At 34.5% G+C, this 27,801-nt stretch overlaps 1 protein-coding gene and 1 long non-coding RNA gene across 28 annotated transcripts in view; one reads left to right on the top strand and one right to left on the bottom strand.

Annotated features, from left to right (window-relative positions):
* Positions 1-27,801, bottom strand: part of tenm2a (teneurin transmembrane protein 2a) — a 1,361,633-nt gene that overhangs the window by 403,527 nt on the left and 930,305 nt on the right. For 12 of the 26 annotated variants that reach the window (XM_073921891.1, XM_073921890.1, XM_073921893.1 and 9 more), the window contains one exon: positions 2,277-2,318. The exons of the other annotated variants lie outside the window; for them this stretch is intronic. In XM_073921891.1, coding sequence (XP_073777992.1) covers positions 2,277-2,318 — 42 coding nt within the window. The remainder of the gene's footprint in view (positions 1-2,276; positions 2,319-27,801) is intronic. 26 annotated transcript variants of the gene reach the window in all.
* LOC137490625 (uncharacterized) overlaps positions 1-27,801 on the top strand; it is a 109,738-nt gene that overhangs the window by 61,104 nt on the left and 20,833 nt on the right. The window lies entirely within an intron of this gene.

Genomic DNA, 27,801 nt, shown 5'->3' with positions numbered 1-27,801 from the left:
GGGTGAATGGTCTTTTCCGGAAAAAAAATTCCAGAACATCCGTACCTGTGTAAACACATTTTTTTTTTATAAATTTAACGGTAAAGTCATTCCGGAAAATTTCCAGATATTTACCGGTATCACTGTATGAAAGGGGCTAATGACTTCTTATTCAAATAGACTTTAACATGTGGTCCTGTTAATTGCATTTTAAATGTGAATTATTTAATACAAAGTTTGACAATCTCAGCTGAATCACATAGACAGGGCAGGGCAATTATTCATTAATTTAGCAACTCCACTTACTGACTTCTTTGTTCATTTTGTCATGACAGTTAGCTTACTCAGCATCGTGGTTGCAAATAACAGAACAATGGCGAGTACATCAAGTATGAAAGTCTCTGCAACTCACAGCTGTATGTTAATAATTGTGATAGTTAGGTTTAGAGTTGTGGTAAGTATAGAAGTCAATAACTGTGATGGTTAGGTTAAAGAATTGGTTAATGGTTGGGGTAGGTGTAGACGTTAATTTATGTGATGGTTTGGATTAAGGGTTCGGGTAGGTGTAGACATTAATATCTGTGATGGTTGGGTTAAGGGTCGGGGTAGATGTATATGTTAATATCTGTGATGGTTGGGTTAAGGGTTGGGGTAGGTGTAAACGTTAATATTTGTGATGTATGGGTTAGGGGTTGGGGTAGATGTATATGTTTTTATCTGTTATGGTTGGGTTAAGGGTTGGGGTAGGTATAGACGTTAATAACCATGATGGTTGGGTTTGGGTTTGGTTAAGGTATCGAAGCCACAGCCATATCACCCTGCATCCCAAGACTGGTTACTCACTGAAGCTAAGCAGTACTGAGCCTGGTAAGTACCTGGATGGAAGACCACATAAGAAAACTAGGTTGCTGTTGAAAGTGGTGTGAGGCCAGCAGGGGGCGCTCAGTCTGCGATCTGTTTGAATCCTAATGCCCCAGTAAACGAGAAGGGGACACCAAACTGTCAGTGGGTGCCATCTTTCGATCGATAAACCGAGTTCCTGACTCACTGTGGTCAGTAAAATCCCATGGAACTTCTTGTAAAAGAGTAGGGGTATAACTCCAGTGTCCTGGCCAAATTCCCTCCATCGGCCATCATGATCATGGCCTCCCAATAATCCCCATCCACCGAAATGGCGCTATCACTGTCTCTCTAATCTTTAATCAATTAAACCTTAATAAAATAAGTCCTGGAGGCTTGTTTGATACTTACAGGTAAGTATGCTGAAGCAGGGTTGGAACTAAAATGTGCAGGACTGTGGCCCTCCATGAACTGAGCTTGACACCTCAACTATAAAGCATTTGATTGATGAGAAGATTTGATGAGAAACTGAAGTATGAGGTCATAATAAAATAAAATTGTTGATTCATTTGAGTGACAAACTGCAACATTTGGATGTCTATATCATCTAAATGTACATTTTGTCACTGTTTTAGAACATGCTAGCTTATAGATATTCTTAAGATAAAACATACTGATACTAACATTTAAAAACGTTATTTTCATTTCATGGGACCTTTAACTAATACACAATAAACAAATAGGGGAGTCAGGAGTCTGATGTTTACTGGCCAAATCAGTGAAGGTCAACTGAGGCCGAATGGGCCTATTTTACCCTGCAGCTCTTTACCTGCTGGGAAATTTCCCTCACAGCATCACACCTCCTGTACATTGATGATTGTGACTGCACTCATGCACATACACAGCTAGCCTCAACACACCACACTCTCTGAGAGCTAGACACAACTAATAAATATATATTGCACAGCATCCAAATTAAAGCACATCAAACAGGATCGATAAACACAATGGAGTCCCCAATTAGGGAGAGGCCGAAGAAAAAAAAACAATTAAATGATAAGACATGCACAACCAATTTCTTCTCTCCAGTAATTAAAGGAGTCAATGCATGCCCACCAATCAGTGAAAATGAAGAAACAATTTTATTCATTAACACTCTTTAGGACAGGAATCTACACAGCGGCTGGGATCAATATTGCTAAAAATCAAGACACCTCTACAGAGTTGCTATATGACTATATGGTGGGTGGAGATAAAGCACAAAACACTTAGTATTTTTTCTCTCTCTCTCTAAGGTAACATTTAAGGAGACATACACATCTACTAACACTACTAGAAAAGCGGACTACATTTTCTCTAGCTATTAGTGATGCTACACACAAACAAACACACACACACACACACACACACACACACACACCTAGTGCTATTATCGGTCTAGTCAATCTGTACTGTACCTGACATGAAGTAGCTCAGGAATGGGGAGAGATCCTTGTACGCTGTGAGAGCAACGACAACACAAAATGCCACCTTTAATACCCAGCGAACTCACATCCAATACAACATTGATCACATCAAACCATCAGCTTTATGCACTAAATAACTAAGTTCACTTTATGAACTAAATAATTAAACAAAATAAATAAATAAACAAACAAATAAGTATATAAATAAAAAATAAATAATGTAAAATATATTTGTAATATAAAACAAACAAAAAAGTTTTAAATTATGCAACATTTGTGTCTTAAATGTAGCTAGAAATGTGTAATGTCAAAAACTTGTGTTTCTTTCTCAATCATTATTTGGCTTTTTGAGAGATAATTACATGTGTGACATTTACATTTGTAAGTGTAAAGAACAAACAAACAAACAAAAACAAATAAATAATTGATTGAATGAATGAGAATTTGACAGGCGCATCACTGTATCCTCAGTTTTTTTTTCACATCTGCTATTTTCAGTGTGTCAGTCAAAGCGATGACACCCTTGCTCTATTTTTAGATGTAAGGCTCATTGGGCTCAACACAAGATCAATATTCTCCACTTTATCGCTCTAATCTGAATTATTGTTTGTACCTTTAGGTAGGTTTGCAAACTTGTACTTTTCATTGAGTCTTGAATCTTCAACTGTTTGCATTTCTCATGTTTACAGAAGTTCCCTGTGATCTTAACTAGGTGCAGCTGGAAAGTGCAGGCACGTTGCCTCATGTGTGCATCTCTTCATTGGAAATAAAATAACGAACTTGCCTGCAGGTCGCACCACACAGCGCCATGCATTTTAGAACTCTACACATAGGTTTCTATCAGGGTACAAACGAAGGCGCTTCAGCCACGATTCAGGACACTTCATGTTTCTGCTGCGCCACAGAGCAACATCTGAATAGTTTCAATTTAAATAACATCCGAATGTGCGTATCTGAGTGTGCCGTGTCGCGGCTCTAGTTCCATCATTCAAAGTAAAACTATACAAAGACACAAATGATTTTGTACTCTCTGCTTGGTCTGTCTGTCTGCTGATCCTCCCACTCATGTAGCTTCTCTCTGTCTGACTGTCTGTTGCAAACACAGAGCGGGGGAGCTCTTGGCTCTTGGGAAGTCGAAACTAATTTTCATGTGAAGCAACACACCCCTAAAACAGTGAGCTGTCTACACGCCCCTAAAATTACACTTTTGAACATATTATAATAAACAAATCTGAACTGTGTTTTGAACTGAACCTAAACTGGCACAGTAAGAATAACCATAATATTAACATTAAATCATAAAAAAGGGGTAAACTTTTCTTTGTTTTTTTGAAGAATCCCTCTATCCTTTACCAGTGGGAGCTCACGAGACCTACCTGATCTTTGACCCCCTTCTGTGCTATGTGACTAGGCGGAAGCCCTGGGCTCAAGTATCTCTGAGCTCAGGGTTTTCTCCCGGGACAGCATGCCAAACCTGCTGTAGCTAAGCCTGAACTCTTTAAATAAATCAATAAATTATTATTAAGCTAAATTAATCAAAATTATTAATTTAATTTAATTTAATTTAATTTAATTTAATTTAATTTAATTTAATTTAATTTAATTTAATTTAATTTAATTTAATTTTATTTTATTTTATGCCATATCCACCAAGGGGAAAGTTTTAAATTTCACATTGCAAAAATAAAAAAAAGAATAAAAGAAAAGAAAAAAAAAAGAAAGGAATAATTCATGTTAACCATGCTCACACATTCTTCATCCTGATGTTTTAATACATACTGAGTGAAATCAATTACATATTTATCTTATAGGGTAATATTTTTTTATATTTGTTATGAATACAAATATATTGCTAACATTTGAAGAAGCTCTGAAGATGAACTAGACCATGTGGTTGCCCTCTTATACCACATTGTAATTACAGTCAGATTGTAAAATTACTATAGTAAACCAGAATAATGGTCATCTTTTTCTTGAACTAGGGAATCATTCCCAAAATGGGGACCAATTCCAAAAAAGCACAATCAAACCCTGACGAAAATACAAATCCCAAAGGAGGTGCTCTTTCACAGCAAAAGCAAACCTGCCATCCTCAAGACCTTATAATATCATCAAAATGTCTCCTAACATCAATATGTTCTTTTAAAGTTCTTTGAAAACAACAACTTGTGTATTTTAGTATATTTAATTCCCTCTTCCCTAGCATCTTTCATGTAGTACTTTATCAACAACAGAATTTGTCCTTATCCTCATGTAAAATATTTACTCATTTACACACTTTTCATTACCTCTGATAATCTGGACTTTATTCTTTATTCATTATGCCCTGCCTGATCTGGGGTCATGACTCTTTCCGCATTCCCACTTGCTCATCTTTCCTCCACAGTGCTTCATATTCTCTTGACCTTTGGCTTTCTATTTGCTGTGCTCACTCTTTTCCTGACAGAGCTCCGCAACAGTCAATTCTTACATGTCATGCATTTGCTGAGGTTTCTAAACTCCCTTCGGGGACTGCTAAATTCAATGGCCTCTAACACAGTAAAACAGTCTGTTCCATAGTTGTCTAAAACATCACAGTTTTCATATAATAATAATATTGGTTAAAATATTATATTAAATTATATTATATTAGATTATATTAGATTGGATTAGATTGGATTGTATACTATTATATTATATTATATTAGATTAGATCAGATTGGATTAGATTGGATTGTATACTATTATATTATATCATTGTATTATATTATATTATATTATATTATATTATATTATATTATATTATATTATATTATATTATTGTATTGTTTTGTATTGTATTGTATTGTATTGTATTGTATTATATTATATTATATTTATTATATTATATTATATTATATTATATTATATTATATTATATTATATTATATTATATTATATTATATTATATTATATAGTTTTACTAACACAATACATTCTTTTAACAGTAGTAGTCAAGTATTTTCCTTGAAATATGTCCTAAACACAATTTAATGTGAAACTAAATGAGCACTAAACAGCTAGCTAGAGTAGAAAAAATTCTATAAAATACCAAAAAAAAAAAAAGCAGGCATTGAATAGTAAAATTATTTTATTTATTTATTTATTTATTTATTTATTTTATTAATTAATTAATTTATTAATTTATTCTTTATAATTTAATTTCGTTGAGTTGAGTTGAGTTGAGTTGTTGAGTTGAGTTGAGTTGAGTTGAGTTGAGTTCAGTTTTTTGTTTTGTTCTGTTCTGTTCTGTTCTGTTTTTTGTTTTGTTCTGTTCTGTTTTGTTTTGTTTTGTTTTGTTTTGTTTTGTTTTGTTTTGTTTTGTTTTGTTTTGTTTTGTTTTGTTTTGTTTTGTTTTGTTTTGTTTTGTTTTGTTTTGTTTTGTTTTGTTTTGTTTTGTTCCCTGACAGGGAAATCCAACTGGGATCCAAAGCCAACCAACAGAAATCTCTATAAATATAAATGTGCCCACAAAATCTGAGATCAGTACAAAAAATGCTTTACAAATCTATATATGTTGACGTTCATGTTGAACATACTCTACTTTCCACGTCTGCAGTAAAGTAAATGTATTATCATAAGCATAAAAGCTTAGGTTTAAATTATTTTAGCTTTATCTATATATACTGTATTATTTACTTTCTTACTTCAACATAGCACCATATGTGCATTTTAAAGCCACTTTGCTAAATCTGCCAAGTGAATAACTGCAAGTATAAATGCATATAAATAAAGTGAAAGCTGGAAGGCAAGGTAGAAGGAAGATCATTGGGGAGGAAAAAAAGTGATATATTATCACAGTTATTAACAGTGTGTGTTTGCCAGTGTGTGTGTGTGCGTATGTGTAATTCACATATGTACAGATGAGTATGAAGCCATCTGTGCAGATCTGAGTTCACATTTATAGACAGCATTTTTTTATTTTTTTAAAGAGCTTTCTGCTGATCTGAAGTACTACCTGTCCATCTACTGTATATAACTACTAAGAACTAAATTACCATGTACACACTATAGATATTTCAAGCTGTAAGTGATGTTTGAGACGTAATGAGATTTCGGTAATTTATTATTCTGTTATTATTTACTCACCCTCTACTTATTTCACACAGTAAATAATGTCAGTTCATTTACAGGTTCTGCATTTCCGCAAGTGTTTAGTTTTTTTTTTTTTTTCATTTATTTATGATTTCTAATCTGCATTTTGGGTCATTGATCTCTGCTGTGCAGTTTCACAAAGCTAATTTTATTGACATTAGTAGTTTGAAACAGCATGCAGATAATTATATCTGTATAATAACAAAAAAGTACTGGCAGTTTATTACCTGTTCATAATTTACAACAGCAATAACCCAGACAATACATAGTACTTCAACATAAAAAGTCAATGAAAAAGAAAAGATCAGTGCAAACAGATTTACAGTGCAAACTTGAATGAGATTCTTTCTTCTGTTTCACACAAAACAAAACATTTTTGATATGTTTCTATTATTAGCCGAACAACTGATGGTCCAAATTGTTACCATCAACTGTGTGGTTCCCAACATTCTTCAAAATATCTTGTTTTGTGCTTAACACAAGCAGGTTTACAAAAACATATTGAGGATTTATGCAAGCGTTTTGTGTGTGTGTGTGTGTGTGTGTGTGTGTGTGTGTGTGTGTGTGTGTGTGTGTGTGTGTGTGTGTGTGTCTATGTGTGTGTGTGTGCACGTTTCCTAGCAACAAGAACAAATGCGTAAACATTGTTGTCTGTATCCCTCAAAGTTGTTTAAGTGTTTAGAGATGGTGTGACCAAAGTCCCTGTAAGAATTAGTCTTTGGTGTGACACAGCGAGTACCTATGTGTGCCTTTGATGTACCGCTTGATGCTTCTTACGTCCTTGCCGCAGCACCAGTGGCATCAGTTAGGCACTGAAATGCATATGCTGATTCAGTGATCCTGACTGTAAGAGACTGTTCTCACTCTCTGCTCATATCATAAAAAAAAGAGCCACATTGTCCCCCGATAATGTCAACAGACTGGACTGTCTAAGCAACTGGCTAAATGTAAAGGAGGACTAAGCAAAATTTATTCTGCTTTATAATAAATGTTCTCAACTCTTAGCAATACAACTTTTCAATGAGCGCAATTGTTTGTATTCAGTCCCTTATTATTATTTTTAATTTTCCATATTTCCAATGCCTGTATTTTGGCATTTTTGCAGTCCACTTAGAAACCAACATGGAAATAATTTTTTTCTTTATTGGCATTGTTTGTTTTGAAATTCAAATGGCATTAACATGCCTGTGTTTTAATTTCTATAATAAATATGGCTCTCAAACCAGGATGGTTTATTGTGGGTATGTTGTTTACATGAAGAAATCTGTGTTACAAGTTAAACAAAAATTATAAGAAATAATTATATATTGAATTTAAAAAGTTTTTGTCTTGCGTTTACAAAAATTTTACATTTAAACAGCCAAAATGACAAGTTTTAGTCTTTTAAATGTGATTAATCGCGATTATATGCAAAAAAAGTATGATTAATCAGTTATTTTTTAGCAATTGACAGCACTAATATATATATATATATATATATATATATATATATATATATATATATATATATATATATATATATATATATATATAGTATTTATATGTGAATGTAAAAAAGAAAAAAGATTGCCCTTAGTACCAAAACCATGTAAACCATACAAACCATAGCCCCAAAACCGAAGTACTGAATTGTTATTTTTTTTGTTCTGTTCCACCCCTAATAGCCATAGCTCCTGCATAATGACATTCTGCAAGCTTCAACCAATCTCAATGGCCAGCTCATTTCAGAAGCCAAATTAGTTTAATTCAGAAAAAAAAGTTCAAACTAGTTTCTGTGATTGTGTAAACCGTAGGGGATCTGCGTAGGGTCTTTGTAATGTGGCTTTCAGGGGCTCAAATTTGACATCCAGTGCTTGTATCGTCTGGAGGAGTGTTTCAGACTATGTTTTTTGCATTAAAGCCTTTTACAGGTGCCCGAACACACACTGAGGTAAATCACGGGCCTCACACACCCCCGAGGACTGACTCAAATCCCATTTCAGGCCCCAAGAGTGGAAATTGTCCTCTGGTCATTATGCTTCATCAGACCCATGAAAGAAGCATTTGACTTTTTTTCTGAGAGAGGGGGCTGATTGGCCGTTTGAGTAATATAAAAAGACCTCCGCTTCTGCAGGGAAAAGGTTGTGATTTGTGCGTCCAGATCGACGGGCATCGCTGTGGTCTCCCTCTAAAACCCCTCGCACCCCTCGACTGATGATGGCGGGTAATGGAGCAGCTCCAGAGAGCGTCTTTGTGCTGCATGTTTGCTCATGTTCTGTGGGCTGATGGTTATTATTGTTACTGAAGGCATGGGCTGAGGAAATGGGGCTCTGTGGGATCCTGCAAGTGTAAGTGCGCGCTGGCGGAACCTTATTTAAATCTGCCATTTCACAAATTGAAAACTTTACTTCTTCTGAAAGAAACTTTGCTACGGTATGAGTCGTATTTAAATAGTCACGCCTGGCTAAAATACTGTATGTAGGACAATGGCGTGTGGAGAGACCTGAACTTAATTGGAAGCTAGGTTTATTTTTAAATAAACTGGGTGGTAAAATACTAAACAAAGGGGCATTTATTTTTTATTTCATATATATATATATATATATATATATATATATATATATATACAGTAGTCAAAATTATTAGCCACCCTTTGAATTTCTTTTTCTTTTTTAAATATTTCATTAATTTATGTTTAATAGAGCAAGGACATTTTGACAGGATTATTTAGAACTAGAATCCTTATTCTGTATTTTTGTTTTGTCTTTCACAAATGAACAGCTACGTATCTGAATGTCTGATGGAGTGGGTTTCAAGCAGCAGCCAACAGCAAACTCTTTGGAAAAGATATTCCAGATTCAGAACCTGTTTCTGTCAGTGAGTGAGTGAGCAAAAAACCACTCTAGTAAGACTTTTTTGCTACATATGCATTGGACTCATTTCACACTATGTACTTTTTGTGCTCAAATAAATCAATCATACTATATGTTTCTGTCTATTATTTCACAATTAGAAAAAAGTGGTGTATGAAATTACAAAAATAGTTGGTAGAAACCTCAGTACATGGGGTCATCAGGCTGCTTCTTCACATAAAACGAGCGGGGAAAAAAAATCACAAGACATTGTTTCAGAAAAATAATTCCAGAAATGTTTGCAGGATATTGCCATCAAATTCAAAACATATACTCAGGAGATGTGTGGTTTTTGACCTATTATTTTTCTGCATTGATCCAGGACTAATTTCATTTATTTGTTTATGAAAGATTATAGATAGTAAAGCCTAAAGTGTGTTTTTCCAAAGATGCATGAACAGTGCATGTTGACCAAATTATTCAGCAACTGTTTTAGTTTTCTAGTGTTCACTGTTTTCTATTTTATTACATTAATGTTTTCCTGTATTTTTATATACAAAAACAAATAATAAACACTGTACATTTTTTCTTTCTCATTGCTTTATAATGTATAACTTTTCATATTTTTTAGCATGCAACTTTCTAGATAGCTCATAGTAAAGCTCAAAGTGTTTCCTTTCCAATCATACCTAATTAATAATAATAATTCCTTACATTTATATAGCTTGTTTCTGGACACTCAAAGTGCTTTACACATTTAGCGATCTCCTCATCCACCACCAGTGTGCATCATCCACCTGGATTAGTGACGACAGCCATATTGCACCAGACCGCACACCACACAACAGCTGATTGGTGGAGAGGAAACATAGTGATGAAGCCAATTATGATTTGGGGTTTGTTGGGAGGCCATGAGGGACCAAAGCTAAAAGAGGCCAAATTTGGCCAGGATGCCAGGATTAAACCCCTACTCTTTTTCGAAGGACATCCTGGGATTTTTAATGACCACAGAGAGTTAGGACCTCTGCTTTTACGTCTCACTGCTCACTAAGCAGTATTGAGTCCCAGTCAATATACTGGGGCATTAGGGCCCACACAGACTGCATGTTAAGCGCCCCCTTCTGGTCTCACTAATACCACTTCCTGCAGCAACCTAAATTTCCTGTGTGGTCTACCATCAAGGTACTTACCAGGTGCAGCCCTGATTAGCTTCAGTGGGCGACCATTTGAGAGTTGCAGAGAGCTAGCTGCTCGCATAATTTATGCTTATAGCTCACTGGAGTCAAGAACTTAATGCCGAGTTCAGACTGCATGATTTTCAAAGTAGTCGTGTCACAGATGTTTTCACACTGAATGACTATCTGGGCTAGCGTTTCGTTAGAACATGTACATGTTTGCTCACCTGGGTTTAAAGGGAATTAGCCATTTCTCCTCAACGTTGATAATAAACTAATTTCTTTCTGTATGAAACGTCAAACAGACATGGTTGCTCCTGAGTCCTGTCAAACCTCCACTAGTTTTCCCTCCATTTCGCGGGTCCAAATAAACTGAAAAAGAGCGCTTTTAACTTCTCGCCCAGCCACCCGCTGTCCTGCAGCAGGTATACACACACGCACACACAAGTGAAAGCTGCTCTCTCATTGGCTGTAGCCGATGGCTGATGTTATTTTCAGTCAAAACTCAATTTACACGGCATGATTTGAATCACCGACAGCTCCAGATATTTAGCATGCCAAATATCTCACAGGCATCGGCGACTCATCGGCGATTCTCTCAGATCGCGTTCTTAAAAGTTCATACTGTGTGATTGTCACTCACGTGCACGAGCAGCGATTTGCCTGTGATTTCAGGCATTTGTCGGCGATTTCTCAAAAATCCTGTCAGCGAGCCAAAATCGGGGCTAAAATCACGCAGTCTGAACTAGGCATAAGAGTTACTAAGCAAAGTTAGGAAGGGGTAAATCCCCAAACATGAGTGCTGGCTAACAGGTTAATAAAAAACTTCATTTATATTGTTTTTAATTTACATTTAGGCCAAAATATTTGCAGCAATTTACAGTATAGAAGTCATACACTAAAATGTTTTTATACTTAGAGATTAAGTGAAATTATGTATACAAATTAAGTAAAAATAATTCTGTATCCAAGTATTTGTTTAATCTAAATCATGTTGCATTTATTTGATGTTTCTTTTTTATATTTTAAACATCCAATAAACTGTCATATTTGCAACCAAGGCTCATTCTGAAAATGTACTGCTATATGCATTTCTGAAGAGCGCCAAACGCATCCCAGGAGATACATTTTTGCGGTTTTTGTTTTCGCTTTTTGAGATCTCAAATTTGTCTCGCGAGTGCCATTCACACCTGCTCTTCTCACATAAATCCACTAGAGGCTGCTGTCGACTCACTGACTGGCTGATGAATGACTGACTGATTGATCAACTGACACACCCTCCTTTCTTAAACCCAACCAATAGTGTTTTCAGAAGCACCGATTGACCCATTCAGCCACATGCCTAAAACCAACCAACAGTTTTAAAAATAAATCCAGAAAAAGTAAAGCCCTCGCCTGATTTTTGCCATATTTTCAGATTTTACCATATTCTCACCTAGTTATTTACTTGTTTATTGTATTTTTTAGCTTCTGTTTTTATCTTACCAACTTTCTAGAACTGTTCTTCACCAGACTTTTCATTGTGGTCAACTCCTCTCGGCGTCTCAAGTCTACCAATATACATGGAAAGCTACTGGGAAAACTGATAACAGCAGGAAAGCATATGGATATAAGCAGTCAGCTGGTAAGCATACAATGGAATGGCATCATACTGCCCTGTAGTGTTTGTTTTAAAGACATACATACCTCTGGCTACATAATTCGTAATCTCCAGAAATGTATATAGGGCTACATTTTCAGAATGAGCCTATGTTGCATATTTAATAACAATTCTATCAAAAAAATGAACTGACCCTATACTCTCTCCTACACTTTGACCACACTTTGATCACAAATATTAGAAAGCAAGGTCAGCCCAAGAGCTTGAATATATACATCTAAGATTTCCTTTTTGTTTTTCTTTTCTTTCTTACAATGTGAAAACATATCTGACAGCAACAGAAAGGATGAGCCGTGAGAAGAGCAGGGAAGAATCTACAGAACTAATACAGAGAATATGAGGCTGGAAAAGCAAACTGATATGAGGAAAAGAAGGGGTGTAGAGAATGGACATAAATCAAGGTCAGCCCGCTGGCTTCTAGGCAAGGTGTAGGCTATGAGGTGGATGCTGGTATTGTGGAGCCATTAATGAAATGACACAGCTGGCTCTGCATCCCTCTAGATATACCCAAACCCAGTCTCTCTCTCCCTCCCTCTCTCACACACACAGAATCATGACACCTTCAGTCAGTCATTCATATCAGCTCCTATTCAACGCTCACTGTATTGTGCTCTTCAAAAACTCGTTAATGTAGTGCTCTATAATTATATTGCTATGGAGACGCAGTTGGGTTCTCCATCCTGACTACTACACCTACATTTGATAGAGATACAGATTTTCCACAGCTGATTGACTGACGACACACTGCTCTCCATGGGATACCAGCTCCTGATATACACTGTAGTACGGCACAAGTAATGAATTATGTTAATCGCTGAATGAACAACTGAAGATTTTATTTTATTTAGTACGGTTAACACTTTACAATAAGGGTTATATTAGTTGATGTTAGTAAATGTATTGACTGACATGAACAAACAATAAAAAATATGAACATGTTTTTACAGTATTTATTCATCTTTGTTAACGTTGCTTAAAAGAAATAAAGTTAGTTCATGTTAACTCACTCTTAATCAACTAATAATAAGAAGCATGAATTCGCATTTATTTACGCATAAGTAAATATTAAACTATGGTTAATAATGTTGTACAAGCGTTTTTCATTATTAGTCATACATTATCCAGGATTACCTACCAAATTTTTATTTAAGTGTTGTCATGTCATTTAGTGAAACAACAATTTATTCAACAAACAAATGAATGAATGAATAAATAAACGAATAAACAAATAAATGAATAAATAAACAAACAAATAAATAAACAAACAAATAAATAACTATAGCCAAAATAATAATTTATGGTCAATTCAATTCAACTGTCTACTTTCTCTGACTTATCTCCTTGTATCTAATATATTAATAGTAACACTTTAGTTAATCACAATTCATGCTATTAACTACTGGCTTACTACTTGCATATTATTAAGTTATTCACTGTTGATTAGTATTTATAAAGTATGATCTCATTTTGCATCCCTAATCCTATACCCAAAACCTAAACTCAATTTCCACCTTACTATTAATAAACAACTAATAAGTAGTTTATTAAGCTATAGTGTTATTAAACGGTTTGTTTATACCATGAATTGTGACCTAAACTGAAGTGTTACCATATATATTTCCAATTACTGGCTTATTACCTGCTTATTCATAAGATATTGGCTGTTTATTAGTACTTACAGTATAAACTGTGATACAATTCTACACTTCTAACCCTACCCAAAACACTGCAAAAAAAAATGTTGCTGCCTTATTTTAGTTGAATCAAGTGAAGCTTTCTAGTCTGCTCAACTTACAGTGCAACAATCAGACTGACTAAAAATATTAAGTGTAACTTTGTATAACCTTAAAAAATGCAGTTTAAGCCTGATTAACTTATTCAATTAAGTTAAAGTAACATAAAAACATATGCTGTGATGGCTTTTTGTCATATGGCTTATTGCAGTGTACCTAAACACAACTATTACCTTACTAACTATCAATAAACAGCTAATTCATAGTTTATTAAGCTAGTTGTGCAAATAGATGCTTTGTTAGTACCATGAATTGTGACCTAACCTAAACTGTTACCATATCTATTTCCAACTACTGGCTTATCACCTGCTTATTCATACGATATTGGCTGTTTATTAGTACTTAAAGTATAAACTGTGATACAATTCTACACCCCTAATCCTACTCAAAACACTGCAAAACGTTTTGCTGCCTTATATTTCTTTAGTTGAATCAAGTGAATTTTTCAGTCAGCTCAACTTACGTCAGTCAAACTGACTAAACATATTAAGTGAAACTTTGTAAAACTTAAAAATGCAACTGAAGGCTGACTTATTCAATTAAGTTAAAGTAACATAAAAACATATGCAGTCATGACTTTTTGACATATAGTTGTTGTTTTTTTTTTTTAAGTGAACCTAAACCCAACTACTACCTTACTAGTAGTTTATTGAGCTAAAAATAAATAAGTAAATAAAAAACGTAGTTACAGTTTTTAATAATAAAATTTCAGACGTCTTTGGAGCGTCTATGTTTACACCTAAATTACAATAACCATAAAATGCACAATATTTATTTACTTTTTAAATGTAACTTTCAAGATGTTCAACTTTAACCTATATACATTTTTATTGAAAAAAAAAAAATTAGTAATAAAAACATCAACTACATTTGAAAGTATGTCACTTTCACAAACTTTTCTCAACTATACTTCTTAAAAAAAAATGTTCAGTTTTAAAATGTCAAAACATGCCAAGACCACCCATTTCCAACAAACTGCTGTGCAATTTTTTAACACCTCGCTATATAAAAAACCCTGTCTCTGAGCAGAAACTGTGGCTTCATCTCAGCTGAACATGTGAGGATCTCATCTGATTCAGATCCTCCTACCTGTCCCTGCGTGGGGCCAACTGGCACTGTGGGTGGCATTGCTATCAGCGCTGGTCTCCGAAGGGCAGGGTGTTAATTGAGAGGGTTTACGCTCAGCAGTGGGTGTCCAGTGATTTTTCGCAGCATACTTTGTTCCCCCGATGCATAGCACATCATTAGGGCCCCCATTAATGTTGGGACTTAGAGTTAACAGCTAAGCAAGAAACAGGGTCCTCAGTGTCAAACGCCCTGCCCCACGTGAACCACCTGTGCCGCACGGCCACTCAACACCTTTTAATTGGGTGGCAGAAATAGATCTGACCCTATGGGGAGCCATTTTGGCTCTCATAAAACACCTGACGTCGGCCTTTGGTATTGTCATCACAAAAAAGCATCACCGCTGACATGTTTGAAGACCTGAAGGAAAAATATCCGAAGCCTTGGGGAGTGAAAAGATGGTGAGGATGAAGCCTGAGTTAGGATCCCACAGGTTAATCTAGCTAATGTGCTTCTGGTAAGCCTTTATGCTTGCATAAAAAGCTAGATTTAATTTACTAATAATAATTTTAAAAAAGAATCTCAGATTTATTATTATTATTATTATCCTAATCACCGTCATCTTCATCATCATCATCATCAATAATAGTAAGCAAGTTATGCTAACTTCACTAAAACATCCATGTGCATTCAGCACTTCATTACACTTATATAATAGCCCGGGATAGATTTATTAATCAAATGAGAGAGCTCCAAAACATATCTCAAATTTATGAGAGCTTCGCCATTTCCCATTGCACTGCACGCTCACTACTCATTACGCAAAGTGTCATTTTAGCCTCTGTAAAAAAAAAAAAAAAAAAAAAAATTTAAAATGACAATAAAAAAAAAAAAGAAATATGTCTAAATGTTTTACGAAGAGTCCCAAGGCGCAGACCGAGATGCTTTATAAGACTGGATTTGACAAAGTATTAAATACTCTGCGCTCAGCAGTGTAGTACCGTAATTGAACCCAAGGGCAAAAGCGCCCCAAATTGCAGCCACTTAGCCACGCTACACTGTACCAAACATTTAATAATTAAGAGAATCATTCCTGCGGAGGGATAAAACAACAGCCATCTGCAATTAGGCAGAGCTTTTCATGCAGGCGTCAGAAGATGTGACATGGCTGTCCAAACTCTCGGTTTAATGGGCATATCAGGAGGGTTGATAAGTGCCAGCTGACCCACAGATAGCCTTCAGGGCTCAGATTGATCACCAAGTCTTGTCTTTTTGGATATGGGGCTTTGGTGCAGTGGTGAGCTCTTCTTTTAGATGTTTACAGAGATGTCCTGGGGTAATATTTACCCTAAGTAGACCCTCAAAGTAATTAAGATATTTATAGATTTTAAAAAGTGTTTTAAAAAATTGTTACATTTTAAATAAATAAATTTTATACATGTTAGAAAATATGTTAAAACAAAGTGTTTAAGATTTAACATAGAACTTTAATAATAATGATGATAATAATAATAATAATAATAATAATAAATAAATAAATAAATAAATAAATAAATAAATAAATAAATAAATAAATAAATAAATAAATAAATAAATAAAAAATAACGACTATGTGTTTACTCATTACTTATATTGTGTAACAGTATAAATAATGCTTGGTTTTATGAATTATTTATTATTATAAAGTGATAATTTATACATATGCAATACTATTGTGTTTATTTTATGCCACAATCCCCATTTGAAAACTTGCAATTAGGAGTTTGCAACAAAATGTGTCACATTCAAAATAAAACTTAACACCTGAGCTTTTCTCTCTGACTGTTGTACCGGTTCAATAGCTTGAGCTGAAGATCATTTGAAACCCTCCTGTAGTCCAAATTCATTAACTCATTGAAGTGTATGATAAATATTTGACACATTATTTTTGTACCTGACTGTGTGATACATATTGAGTGATAGGCAAGGAAAACACGCTTTTGTGAAAAGCTCGAGCAGCAGGAGATTACACCCAAACAGGCGTAAAAATTCTGAGCTGATTTCTTTCTTTCTTTCTTTCTTTCTTTCTTTCTTTCTTTCTTTCTTTCTTTCTTTCTTTCTTTCTTTCTTTCTTTCTTTCTTTCTTTCTTTCTTTCTTTCTTTCTTTCTTTCTTTCTTCCTTCCTTCCTTCCTTCCTTCCTTCCTTCCTTCCTTCCTTCCTTCCTTCCTTCCTTCCTTCCTTCCTTCCTTCCTTCCTTTCTTTCTTTCTTTCTCTCTGCAATCAGTCTCTGCTTTCCGCTAGTCTTTTTACAGCATACCAGAAGCCTTACAATTATTGTATTAGCATGATGCTCAATCACTCTTAAAATTTAATATGATACTTTCTTCCAGAAAGTCCTTCATCTTTTATTCTAGTATCTCTCAACGCAACATTAATATCACAGCCAATTTTGTCTAATTATCTTTTCTAGATTTCCCTGAGGGCTAAATTGGTACGCTTCATATACAGGTACACACATACAAAACATGACATCTACTGCTAAGTCAGTAGAAGTAAATAAATGTGTAGATGCCTGCACCACCACAGAAAATCAATAGATCATGAGATTCCTGAAAACACTGTCTATGTTACGACTATTAGCTGGAGTGCCCACCCGACTCACTAGAGACCACTTCAGTTACCTCAACCAGCCATTCTCCCGGACTACACTTCCCCTTATGCTTATGCTTATTATGCCCACTCAGACTACCTGTTACAGCTGATATCAATCTGGACACTGACACCCTCCCATTCATGCTTAACCATTCCTCAGTCTTGTATCTCTGTAGAGTGCATTGTTTTTCCAGTTTCTGTGTTTCTGAGTATCTTTTTTTTGTTTGTTTACTTTTTTAGGACAGTCCTTCTGGATTTTCGCCGTCTACCCTGACTATCACCTAACTTTGTGGATTACTTGTTTGGATTATCTTTTATGTGTTTTCTCCTGTTGACCCTTGCCTGCGTGACCCTGCCTTTGTTTAATCAAGCTGCACTTGGAGCTCTACTCTATCGCCACACTTCTCATTACAGTCAGAACAATTCATAAACATACACTCAAGCCTGAAATTAATCACCCTGGGGTGTACATATCTAGTCAGGTCACTGACCTTTTATGTTTTAGATAGACATATGAGAACTGTATTGATAGTATATTGTTTTTGTTTTATTGCAAAAGCCAACCCATCGGAACAGAGTAACATGCTAGTCCATAGCTTAAATCAATTTTACTCCACAACAACTGCATAAATGTATCCAATAACTGTTCAGAAACTTCCCGGTGGAGTCCAGAGGTTGTAACCTCTTTCTTTCTATCTTTGTTCAGCTCTGGTTTGCTTTAATCCACTAATGGTGATTTGTTGGGTGCATGAGATTCACATGTTTTGTTGTTTCTGGAGTGGCAGAATAGTGTAAAGATCCCACCCTCTTCTGGAAAGCCGCAGCTCATTTGCATTTAAAGAGATTCCTCTGTTTTATTTTTTTTTTTATTTATTTATTTTTATTTTTTACCACAGTTTACATGTTGTGTGCGTCTTACATGGATGATTGGTTTGACAAATCGTGGTGGGCGTGCTCCCATTAAAAATAATGAGCTGAGATTGAGAAACTAGACATAGTGTTGGTTTAAAAGTAGACACTTCAAGCTTTCTATAGATACAGTTGAAGTCAGAATTATTAGCCTCCTTGTTTATTTTTTCCCCAATCTCTGTTTAACAGAGATAAGTTTTTTAACACATTTCTAAACATAATTTATTTTCTCTTTGCTATGATGACAGTAAATTATATTTGACTAGATATTTTTCAAGACACTTCTATACAGCTTAAAGTGACATTTAAAGGCTAAACTAGGTTAATTAGGTTTACTAAGCAGGTTACGGTTATTAGGCAAGTTATTGTATAACGATGGTTTGTCCTGTCGAAAAACAAAATAACTTAAAGGGGCTGATAATTTTGCTCCTAAAGTGTTTTTTTTTTTTTTAAACTGCTTTTATTCTAGCCAAAATAAAACAAATAAACCTTTATCCAGAAGATAAAATATTATCAGACATACTGTAAAAAAATATTTGCTCTGTCCAACATAATTTTGTAAATAAAAAAACAAACAAAAAACAAAGGGGGGTGTGTTCGCGGTGTGTAGGAGCCATCACATTCTAAAAATAGCCAGCAATAAGTGAAATCCTTATTTATTATTTTTTATACAATTATTATAGTTGTTTTTATAGTATGTTTTAAAGCTGTAAAACCCCTCACTACACTATTTTCTCTGATAAGCATTAACATTTTCACACCTTTCTCTCGTTTAAACACTCTTGTAACTTCTACCTTCCTTTACCATGTCCAGAAGTCCAAAGTTTTGTGCAATGGTTAGCATCTTCCTCTGTTTTTTGGGTGCTATGGTTTTGTCGATATTATGGGGTTAGTTGGGGAGAAAACTTGCAAACGTACATTACAGCACTTCAGAGTCACATTGCCAGCGATTGAAGATTTGTGTAAATTTGGCATGCTAAACACACTCCTTACTCTACAGGAGACACGGCACAGATTTGATTGATTGACAGTGATCTACAGCCAATCAGGGCACAACACGCTGTAAAAAAAGCATCAAATTGCACTTAAAAAAATTACTTGCAATACTGTGAGACCACGAAAGGTGAACCGCATTATGGCAAGAGACCACTGTAATAAATGAAATGCCACAAACACGTCCTAAAATTTTCTCTTTGTTTTCATTAAAAAAAATTTAAAAATAACAATAACTAATAATGGAGTACATCAATAATAATTAACAAAACAAACAAACCAGTAAAAATTAGTTTTAACATGCAGAAATGCTGCTATCCGACAAAGCAGTGTTGTGCAATGTGGTTAAAGTTTTGTTTTATTTCCCCAAGAATCACACTGTTTGAGCTTGTTGATGTCTGATGTGTCTGGGGTTAATTAAATACCCGAGGCGTAAAAAAAAATCTTTGCCTTGAAATGAACCGCTTTGCTTGTATGACTTGACAAGCGGTTACAGACAGAAGAGCGTCTAGAAGCTTCAGGGACACTTGAAACCAATTCCCAAGCCATCAATGAGCAAACGAGAAAACTCTCAGCTGTCTCAAGGCTGATGTGAAAAGAGTTGCAGGGTGTTTTGGAGAGTGGACGAGGCTACAGGCCAACGAGAAACACAATGTGACGAGGACAGAGATGGAGAGACTGCATTTAATCTCACAGTCTTTTGGTTTTAATACCTGCCAGGTTCTTTTCTTCTCCCTTTGATCTTGTCCTGCGGAGATTTATTGCGATACAGCAACAAAGAACTGAATCAACAAAACAAAATAATAAATGAAAAAGTGTGACTTGACAGCTAATTCCAGATCAAAACAGCAGCTGTGGGGTGATGAGAAACGGATGGAGAGGGAAAAGTCGTGTACTATGACACAAACCAACTGCTGAAGGGCTTCTAAACAGAAGACGACTCGAATCGCAGAGAATGCTGTGCTTGTTTGAGTTCGCTTATAAAGAAGGAATTAGGGGTTAGGCAGGGCGCCGTGGTCCTCTGAAATCCACAACACAGCCTGTGACGTTTGGAACAAGAAGCAACGCTCAAATCCAGGATCAAATCCGATCCAAATAAACACCCCTGAGAGACTGCTTAAGCCCCTGGCGTGAAACTCATTAGTCGGCAACTAATTGTCATTCTGAGTTTGTTGACAAGTGATGACTGTCTATAAACCTTCCAGATGTCCATTTAATACAGTCAGGAAGGGATGTTGATTGCTTCAAAGGTTATTTTTTTTCTCCTTTCTTTTTTCTTATGAATTGCAGTTAAACTATCATTAGAAAAATATATATATATATTTAGGTAGGGCTGTCAATTTATTTAAACATTTTTATTTTGTTTGACAATGTAAACTTAGCAAGTAAGCACTAAATACACAATACTAAAACTAAAACTAATATTAATACAAATACTACTACTACAACTAATAATAATAATAATAATTTAATTCTTATTAATAATATTAATAAGGCTTTCAAGAATTTTTGTGCACTAACAGAGGAAATCGGCTTGCAAGCAAAGAGATTCGTATGCTCAAATTACATAATATACAGTATGTATATATATATATATATATATATATATATATATATATATATATATATATATATATATATATATATATATATATATATATATATATATATATATAACTAAATGCACTAATTATACATGTAATTAACCAATAAATGAAGAGTTTAGATGCAAAAAAATACTCTAAATGTCATCTAAAACTTTCGATTTTTTTTTTTATAATTTTTATCAGGCTCTTGTGTGTAGGTTCAATAATTTCACTTTTACAGCAAATAATTCCTTTTCATAGACTTTAACGTGAAATAAACAAATTTTCGATGGAAATTTCAGATGGCATCTGAACTCATCAAATACAAATATAATAAAATCAGAGATACACTTTTTTTTTTTTTTTTTACATATACCAGGTTCTTACAAAACTGTTTAGTTATCAACATTCCTCAAAATATCTTGTTTCTAACAGAGAAATAAAACATACCAAATTGAAACAACATAAATATATATATATATATTAATACATTTTCATATTTTACAGTTGCATTTAAGAAAGTTGCAATTAGTTTAAAAGATTTTTTGAAGAATACTGGAAGCAATACTGGAACAAAATTGAATGTTTTCAACATTCTTCAAAATATCTTACTTTGTGTCCAACAGAGGGGGAAAAAAACACTCAAGCAGGATTGGAACAAATGGAGAGTACGTAAATGATCACATAATTTTCACATTTGGTTGAACTCTTCCTTTAAGCAGACAGTCTACTACTCTTACTTTATATAAGTAATTTAATGTAATGAACTATTCTGAATTACTGTTTTCAATGAGTTATACCAGATGCTATCAAAGTGATAAAATTGCTGTGCCATGACTTGTTTCCTCAACACAAACACTGAAGTGCAACAGAAACTTACAACAATAAAAAAAGAAAAGCTTGATGTTTAACTGAAGGCCTGTGCAGACACAGATGTGCTTCTGTAGACACAGATGTGGGCCTGCAGGGGTGTGAAGACGTAGAGGGGCAGAGAGTGATGGAAGATTCGATCAACTGGCCCAGCGCTCACAGCCGGACCATACGCTGAAAGCCACCCGTGAGCCAAAGAGCCCAGCTCAGTTTTCATTTTCACCTGAGAGGGACCATTACTAAGATGTCTAACACATCTGTTTAGAGAAATAAGTGGCCAGATCAATTATAATCAGACTAAGATATACTAGGAATCTATCTCCCCCCAGCAATTCAATACAATGTCATTTACGACTATTTGACTGATTTAGTTCAATCATTTAAGGCCATTTGACTGATTTAGTTCAATTAAATGGAAAGTACAAACAAATTAATTAATTAATTAATTAATGATTAAAAGATGAAGTAAAGAAGTAGAAAAAAAAGAAAAGTAAAGAAAAGAAAAGAAAAGAAAAGAAGGAAAAAGAAAACAAAAAGGAAACGTATCACCATGTAATTCTAAACTAGTTCCTGCAAGAAGGAAAATATACTCTGAAAGATTATGGTAATCAAACATGTTTTGTTTTCCTTTGCTTTGTTTTGTTTTATTTATTTTATTTTGTTTTATATAATTTTATTATATTATTTTTTTATTTTATTTTGTTTATTATTTTATTTTAATTTTATTTTGCTTTGTTTTTTTTTCATTTAGTTTTTTTATTATTTATTTTATTTTACTTTGTTTTGATTTGATCAGATTTATTTTTTATTTTGTTTTGTTTTAATTATTTTTTATTATTTTGTTTTGTTTTATTTTTATTTTATTTTACTTTGTTTTGTTTTATTTGTTTTGTTTTAATATTTATTTATTTCATATTATTATTTATTTATTTTATTTAGTTTTTGTAATTTATTTTATATGATTTTTAATTTAATTTAATTTAATTTTGTTTTAATATTTATTTTATTTATTTTTTGTAAAATATTAAACAAAAATAAATACAATGAATAACATGATAAAAAGTAACAACTTAATACATTTGAATTTATTTTTAAAGGTTTTGTTCTGAGTGATTATTTTCATCAAAGATGTAATTCCCTATTTATTCATTAGTATAAAGAAATATATTATTAATTGATGTTTAACTTTTGTTAATCTTAAATGTCAAAGAAAGTACAAAGTTATTACTAATTTACTATTTAGCTTTTAAGTAAGAACTTTGCAAATGACACAACTTAATTACTCAAAACTAAATAAAATTAAATATAATAGAAAAAATGCAAACCTAAATACATGAATAAAACACTATAAGCCTATAAGCACAATATTTAAGTGTACAGTCATTATGTAACAAAAGAAAAAGTGTGTACTTTTTTATTAAAAAAAAAAAACAATGGATAAAAATAATATGACAATATATAAAAACAATAAATGAAATTTTTATTATTATTGCTATTATTATTATTACAACAATTGCAACTGTTAAAATGATTTAGTATAAGAAATAATATATATTTAAAGAATACAAAAATATGTATGCATGCTTTTAAGTACTGTAAGGTATTAAAGCTTTTCAAATGACACTTCTGACCCGTGAACATGTCCTTTCATATCTCACAGAGCAAAGAGACTTAAAGTATGGAGCAGTGAGAGTGAGAGTGAAATCTGAAAACAGCATGACTCTGAGGAGCATTAGGAGCACACGGCGTCCACAAACACCAAAATGGAGTACGAGCGAAAGGTTGGACTGTTCACTCGAACAGAAAAATAGCTCTCTTAAAAAGTTGAAAAGTAATATTGGGCTTCCTCTCGGCGCAAGCGTTCTCGTGGGCCGAGATGACTGTGTGAGTGAGCGGGAGAGAGGAGCGTAATTTGGCAGTGCCCTTTGAGTGCTGTTACATATGGCCCTTGCACACTGTTAGTCTCCAGTGGCAACACTTCCCACGAATGCATCTGCAGTCAGTGAGTCGACACAGCCTCAAGAAGCTGAGCGCCAAAAATCTGACGACCGGGGGGGGTAGTTTGTGGTTGGAGAAGATGGTAACCCTCCTATCCCAATTACTACCACCACGATATCTACCATATTAACCATGATAAGAATATTTGTAACACATTGTTCCTATTTGGTTACACTTTATTTTAAGTCACATTAACTGCTGTGTATATAAATTGAATTGAATTACTTGGTACAATTAAATACAGCAGTAACTATGGGCTCTATTTTAACGATCTAGGCAAAAAGTCTAAAGCAAAAGGTGCAAAAGCATTAAGGGCGTCTCCGAATACAAACTGAAAAAAATGCTTCAAAGATGATTTCTTGGATTTACTTTTTTTTTTTTTTAAGTTAAGTAGTTGGAAACAATTGAAACCAATCAAAGTCTCATCTCACATTCCCTTTAAAAGTCAGTTGCGTCTAGTCATGACGCATTAGCTATTTGCATGGCGGAGTTAAACAGTTAAACAGTTGCACTAGTGAGTTAAACAGACCATCTGTGTGAGGATAAAGAACAAGCCTCCTCTCTCTAAAATTTGAATAAAAATTCATAATTTTACAGATTTTACTATAAATAAATCTATAATAAATAAATTCAACCTTGGTGAGCAGAATAAGCGTCTTAAAGACTAAAACATCTAACTGATCTAAATCGACAGTGTACATACAATATATCTCAGTAAACACACCCACACTTCAACCCTCACAATGTTCAAATCGAATCTACTGTCTGATGCCACCAACTCTCTGCTTCTCCACAGCCACCGCTCTTGTCAGTCCGTCTATCTGTCCTCCCTCAGTTCAGTTCTACACCTACCCATAATTCTGGCTCAGTGTCGCTGTCAGCGCTCGTCCAGAGGGAACAGAGGCCGCTCCACCCCAGGCTGCGTGAGCTCTGGGATCTGCTGTCAGTGTCTAAGTGCTGTGGCAAGACACAGTTGAATGGAGGGAGAGAAAAAAAAGAGGCTGCGATCTCTCCAGCGGGTTTGCCTTCCTCTTTCACTCTGGAAACGCGGCCTGGCGCTGATCAATGACATCGAGTTGAAATCCATTTGGGTGCAATCAATGCAGCACCGGCAGCGGCTCACGCAGAGGACGACTTGCAGGCCTGACACTGCCTCTTTCAAAGATGACCCGAGCACAGCTCCGCTCCGGATCCACAGCAGCCTGTTCATTATGACGCCACAGCACTTCCAACACAACGGCCTTTTTCTCTCTCTCTCTTTGTTCTTCCTCTGTTGCTTCCTTTTTTTAGGCTGTTAAAACAGTTCAAATAAAGCTTTTCTCTCAGAATATATTTTAAAATTGTAATTTATTCATGGGGTAGAATTGCAGAATTTTTTGCAGCTATTATTCCAGTCTTTTTAGAAATAATATATTGATGTAGTACAAAAACAGTTGACCTGCTAAATGTGGAAAGTGCAAATATATATATATATATATGTAAATCAACCAAATAAAGTAATTAGAATAATAACTGTTTTATTTTATTTTATTTTATTTATAATATAATAATATACAAATTTAGTTCCCATATGTGTCCTGTTTTAATCTCATATTTATTTATTTATTTATTTATTTATTTATTTATTTATTTGTTTATTTATTTGTTTATTTATTTATGTTTGTTTGCTTGTTATTGTTGTTGTTGTTGCTATTATTAATTTAATTTATATTGTTATTATTGATAGATAGCAGCGGGAACATTGGGTTGCTGTCACTATAAGAGTTAATGCATAGATAAAATATATTTGGACAAATGCAACTTCGTTCCTAGCTGTTTACATTCACTGCAAAAAAAAAAAAAAAAAAAATATATATATATATATATATATATATATATATATATATATATATATATATATATATATATATATATATATATATATATATATATATATATATATATATGTGTGTGTGTGTGTGACAAATCTCAAAAAAGGTGACACAACTTTGCTATACATTTTGAGTGTGTCCTTACTGCAGCCTGTAGCACGATGGCAGTCAGGTCCAATCTGATGTGGACCAGCATGTGTAAGCAGTTGTTGTTAGAAATGAGAATTAATTCATTCATTCATTCATTTTCATGTTTTCATCAGGGCTTGCCATAATGAAATGAACCGCCAACTTATCCAGCATATGTTTCACACAGCAGATGCCCTTCCAGCTGCAACCCATCACTGGGAAACACTCATACACTCTCAATCACACACGAACATGGAGAGAACATGCCAACTACACAGAAAAATGCCAATTGACCCAGCCGAAGCTTGAACCATCCTTGCTGTGAGGTGACAACGCTACTCACTGCGCCACCCCAGAAACGAGAATTATTTAAATTAATTATTAAATTGCCCATTACATTGTGTATTATTAACGTTTATACCAACCCCAACCCTAAACAAAACCCTCACAGTTTCTATACCTACACTAACCATCACAGTAGAATGGGTATTGCAATGCAGTGCAACATCCTGCTACAGGCTACAGCAAGGACATCTTGTAATTGTTGTGTATTTGTTTGTTCAAGAACAATAAGTCATTAACAAAAAAAAAAAAAAAGTTTATGTAGTTTTCATATGCTGTGTTAGATGAGAAGAAGAACATTTTAGGAAACTCATTATACTAGTGCTGAGATATTTAGTCCCTTTACTTTGTAGTTCAGCAAGTTAAAATGGGAAATGAAAAATGGTCCCATCCAAACATGCTGGTGTTTTTTATTTATTTTTTGATTGTTTATTTATTTATTTATTTATTTATTTATTTATGCACAAGTCATAATTTTAGTCATTCAAAAATGGTGTATTGATAAAAACTATATGAAAACTAAAAAAGAACTATAAAAAACTGCAACATTAACTAAATTAACACTTTCCACAACACATCTTCAATTAATGTTTCCTTTCCTCTCCTTCAGGTTAGGCAGCTGACTTCCCTTATCTGCCTAATGCAAATATTAAAAAGAGAAATGTAAAACGCAAAGATTAAAAAAGGGGGCACTGCATCTAAACCAATCACTTAGATTTGAGCTAGTAAGTCAGTCGTCTTCTATTTGAATCCACAACCATCAAAAGTCTCTAGCTATTTTAGCATGCATCTGCAGTTTGGCACTGTGCCGAACATCCCTGCAGAGAGTCAGCAACAAGTCTTCAGCCCGAGGCAAGAAGTGGGTCGACTAGCGTAAGCTATAAGATGGCTAAGACTGAGCAGGTGACGGCGGATCAGTGGCATCAGGCTGACGAACATCTGCTGGGAATAGGTGGCACTTTTGAAGCAGCAGGGGGCGGATGAGGTACTTCCTGAAACTTAAGAAAGCGCATTGAGCTCGGGTTGCAGTTCTCTCCAGCAGCAAGCGTAAACACAGAGCAGACGGATTAGCTACCTTACATGTGCGGTGACACGGCCTGCAACAGAATACACTGTTAACTGAACTACTGGGTTTTTAGGTTTCACACCTGCTCCGTACAACACACTGAACTTTAAAACAAAGTTATATGATATAGATATATTGTAGTGTGATTTTGTTTTCGTTGATCTTAAATTAAATTGAAAATCATTCATTCATTCTTATTTCGGTTTAGTCCCTATATTAATCTGGGGTCGCCACAGCGGAATGAACCGCCAACTTATTCAGCAGATGTTTTACGCAACAGATGCCCTTCCAACTGCAACCCATCACTGGGAAACATCCATACCCACTAATTCATACTCATGCAATTTTAGCATACCCAATTCACCTATACCACATGTCTTTAAACTTGTAAAGGAAACCAGAGCATCCGGAGGAGACCCAAGCAAACACGGGGAGGACATGCAAACCCCACACAGAAATGCCAACTGACCCAGCCAAGTCTCA

This window comes from Danio rerio, chromosome 14 (assembly GCF_049306965.1).
Source record: "Danio rerio strain Tuebingen ecotype United States chromosome 14, GRCz12tu, whole genome shotgun sequence".
Taxonomy (NCBI): Eukaryota; Metazoa; Chordata; class Actinopteri; order Cypriniformes; family Danionidae; genus Danio; species Danio rerio.
This window is presented reverse-complemented; position numbering and strand designations above follow the sequence as displayed.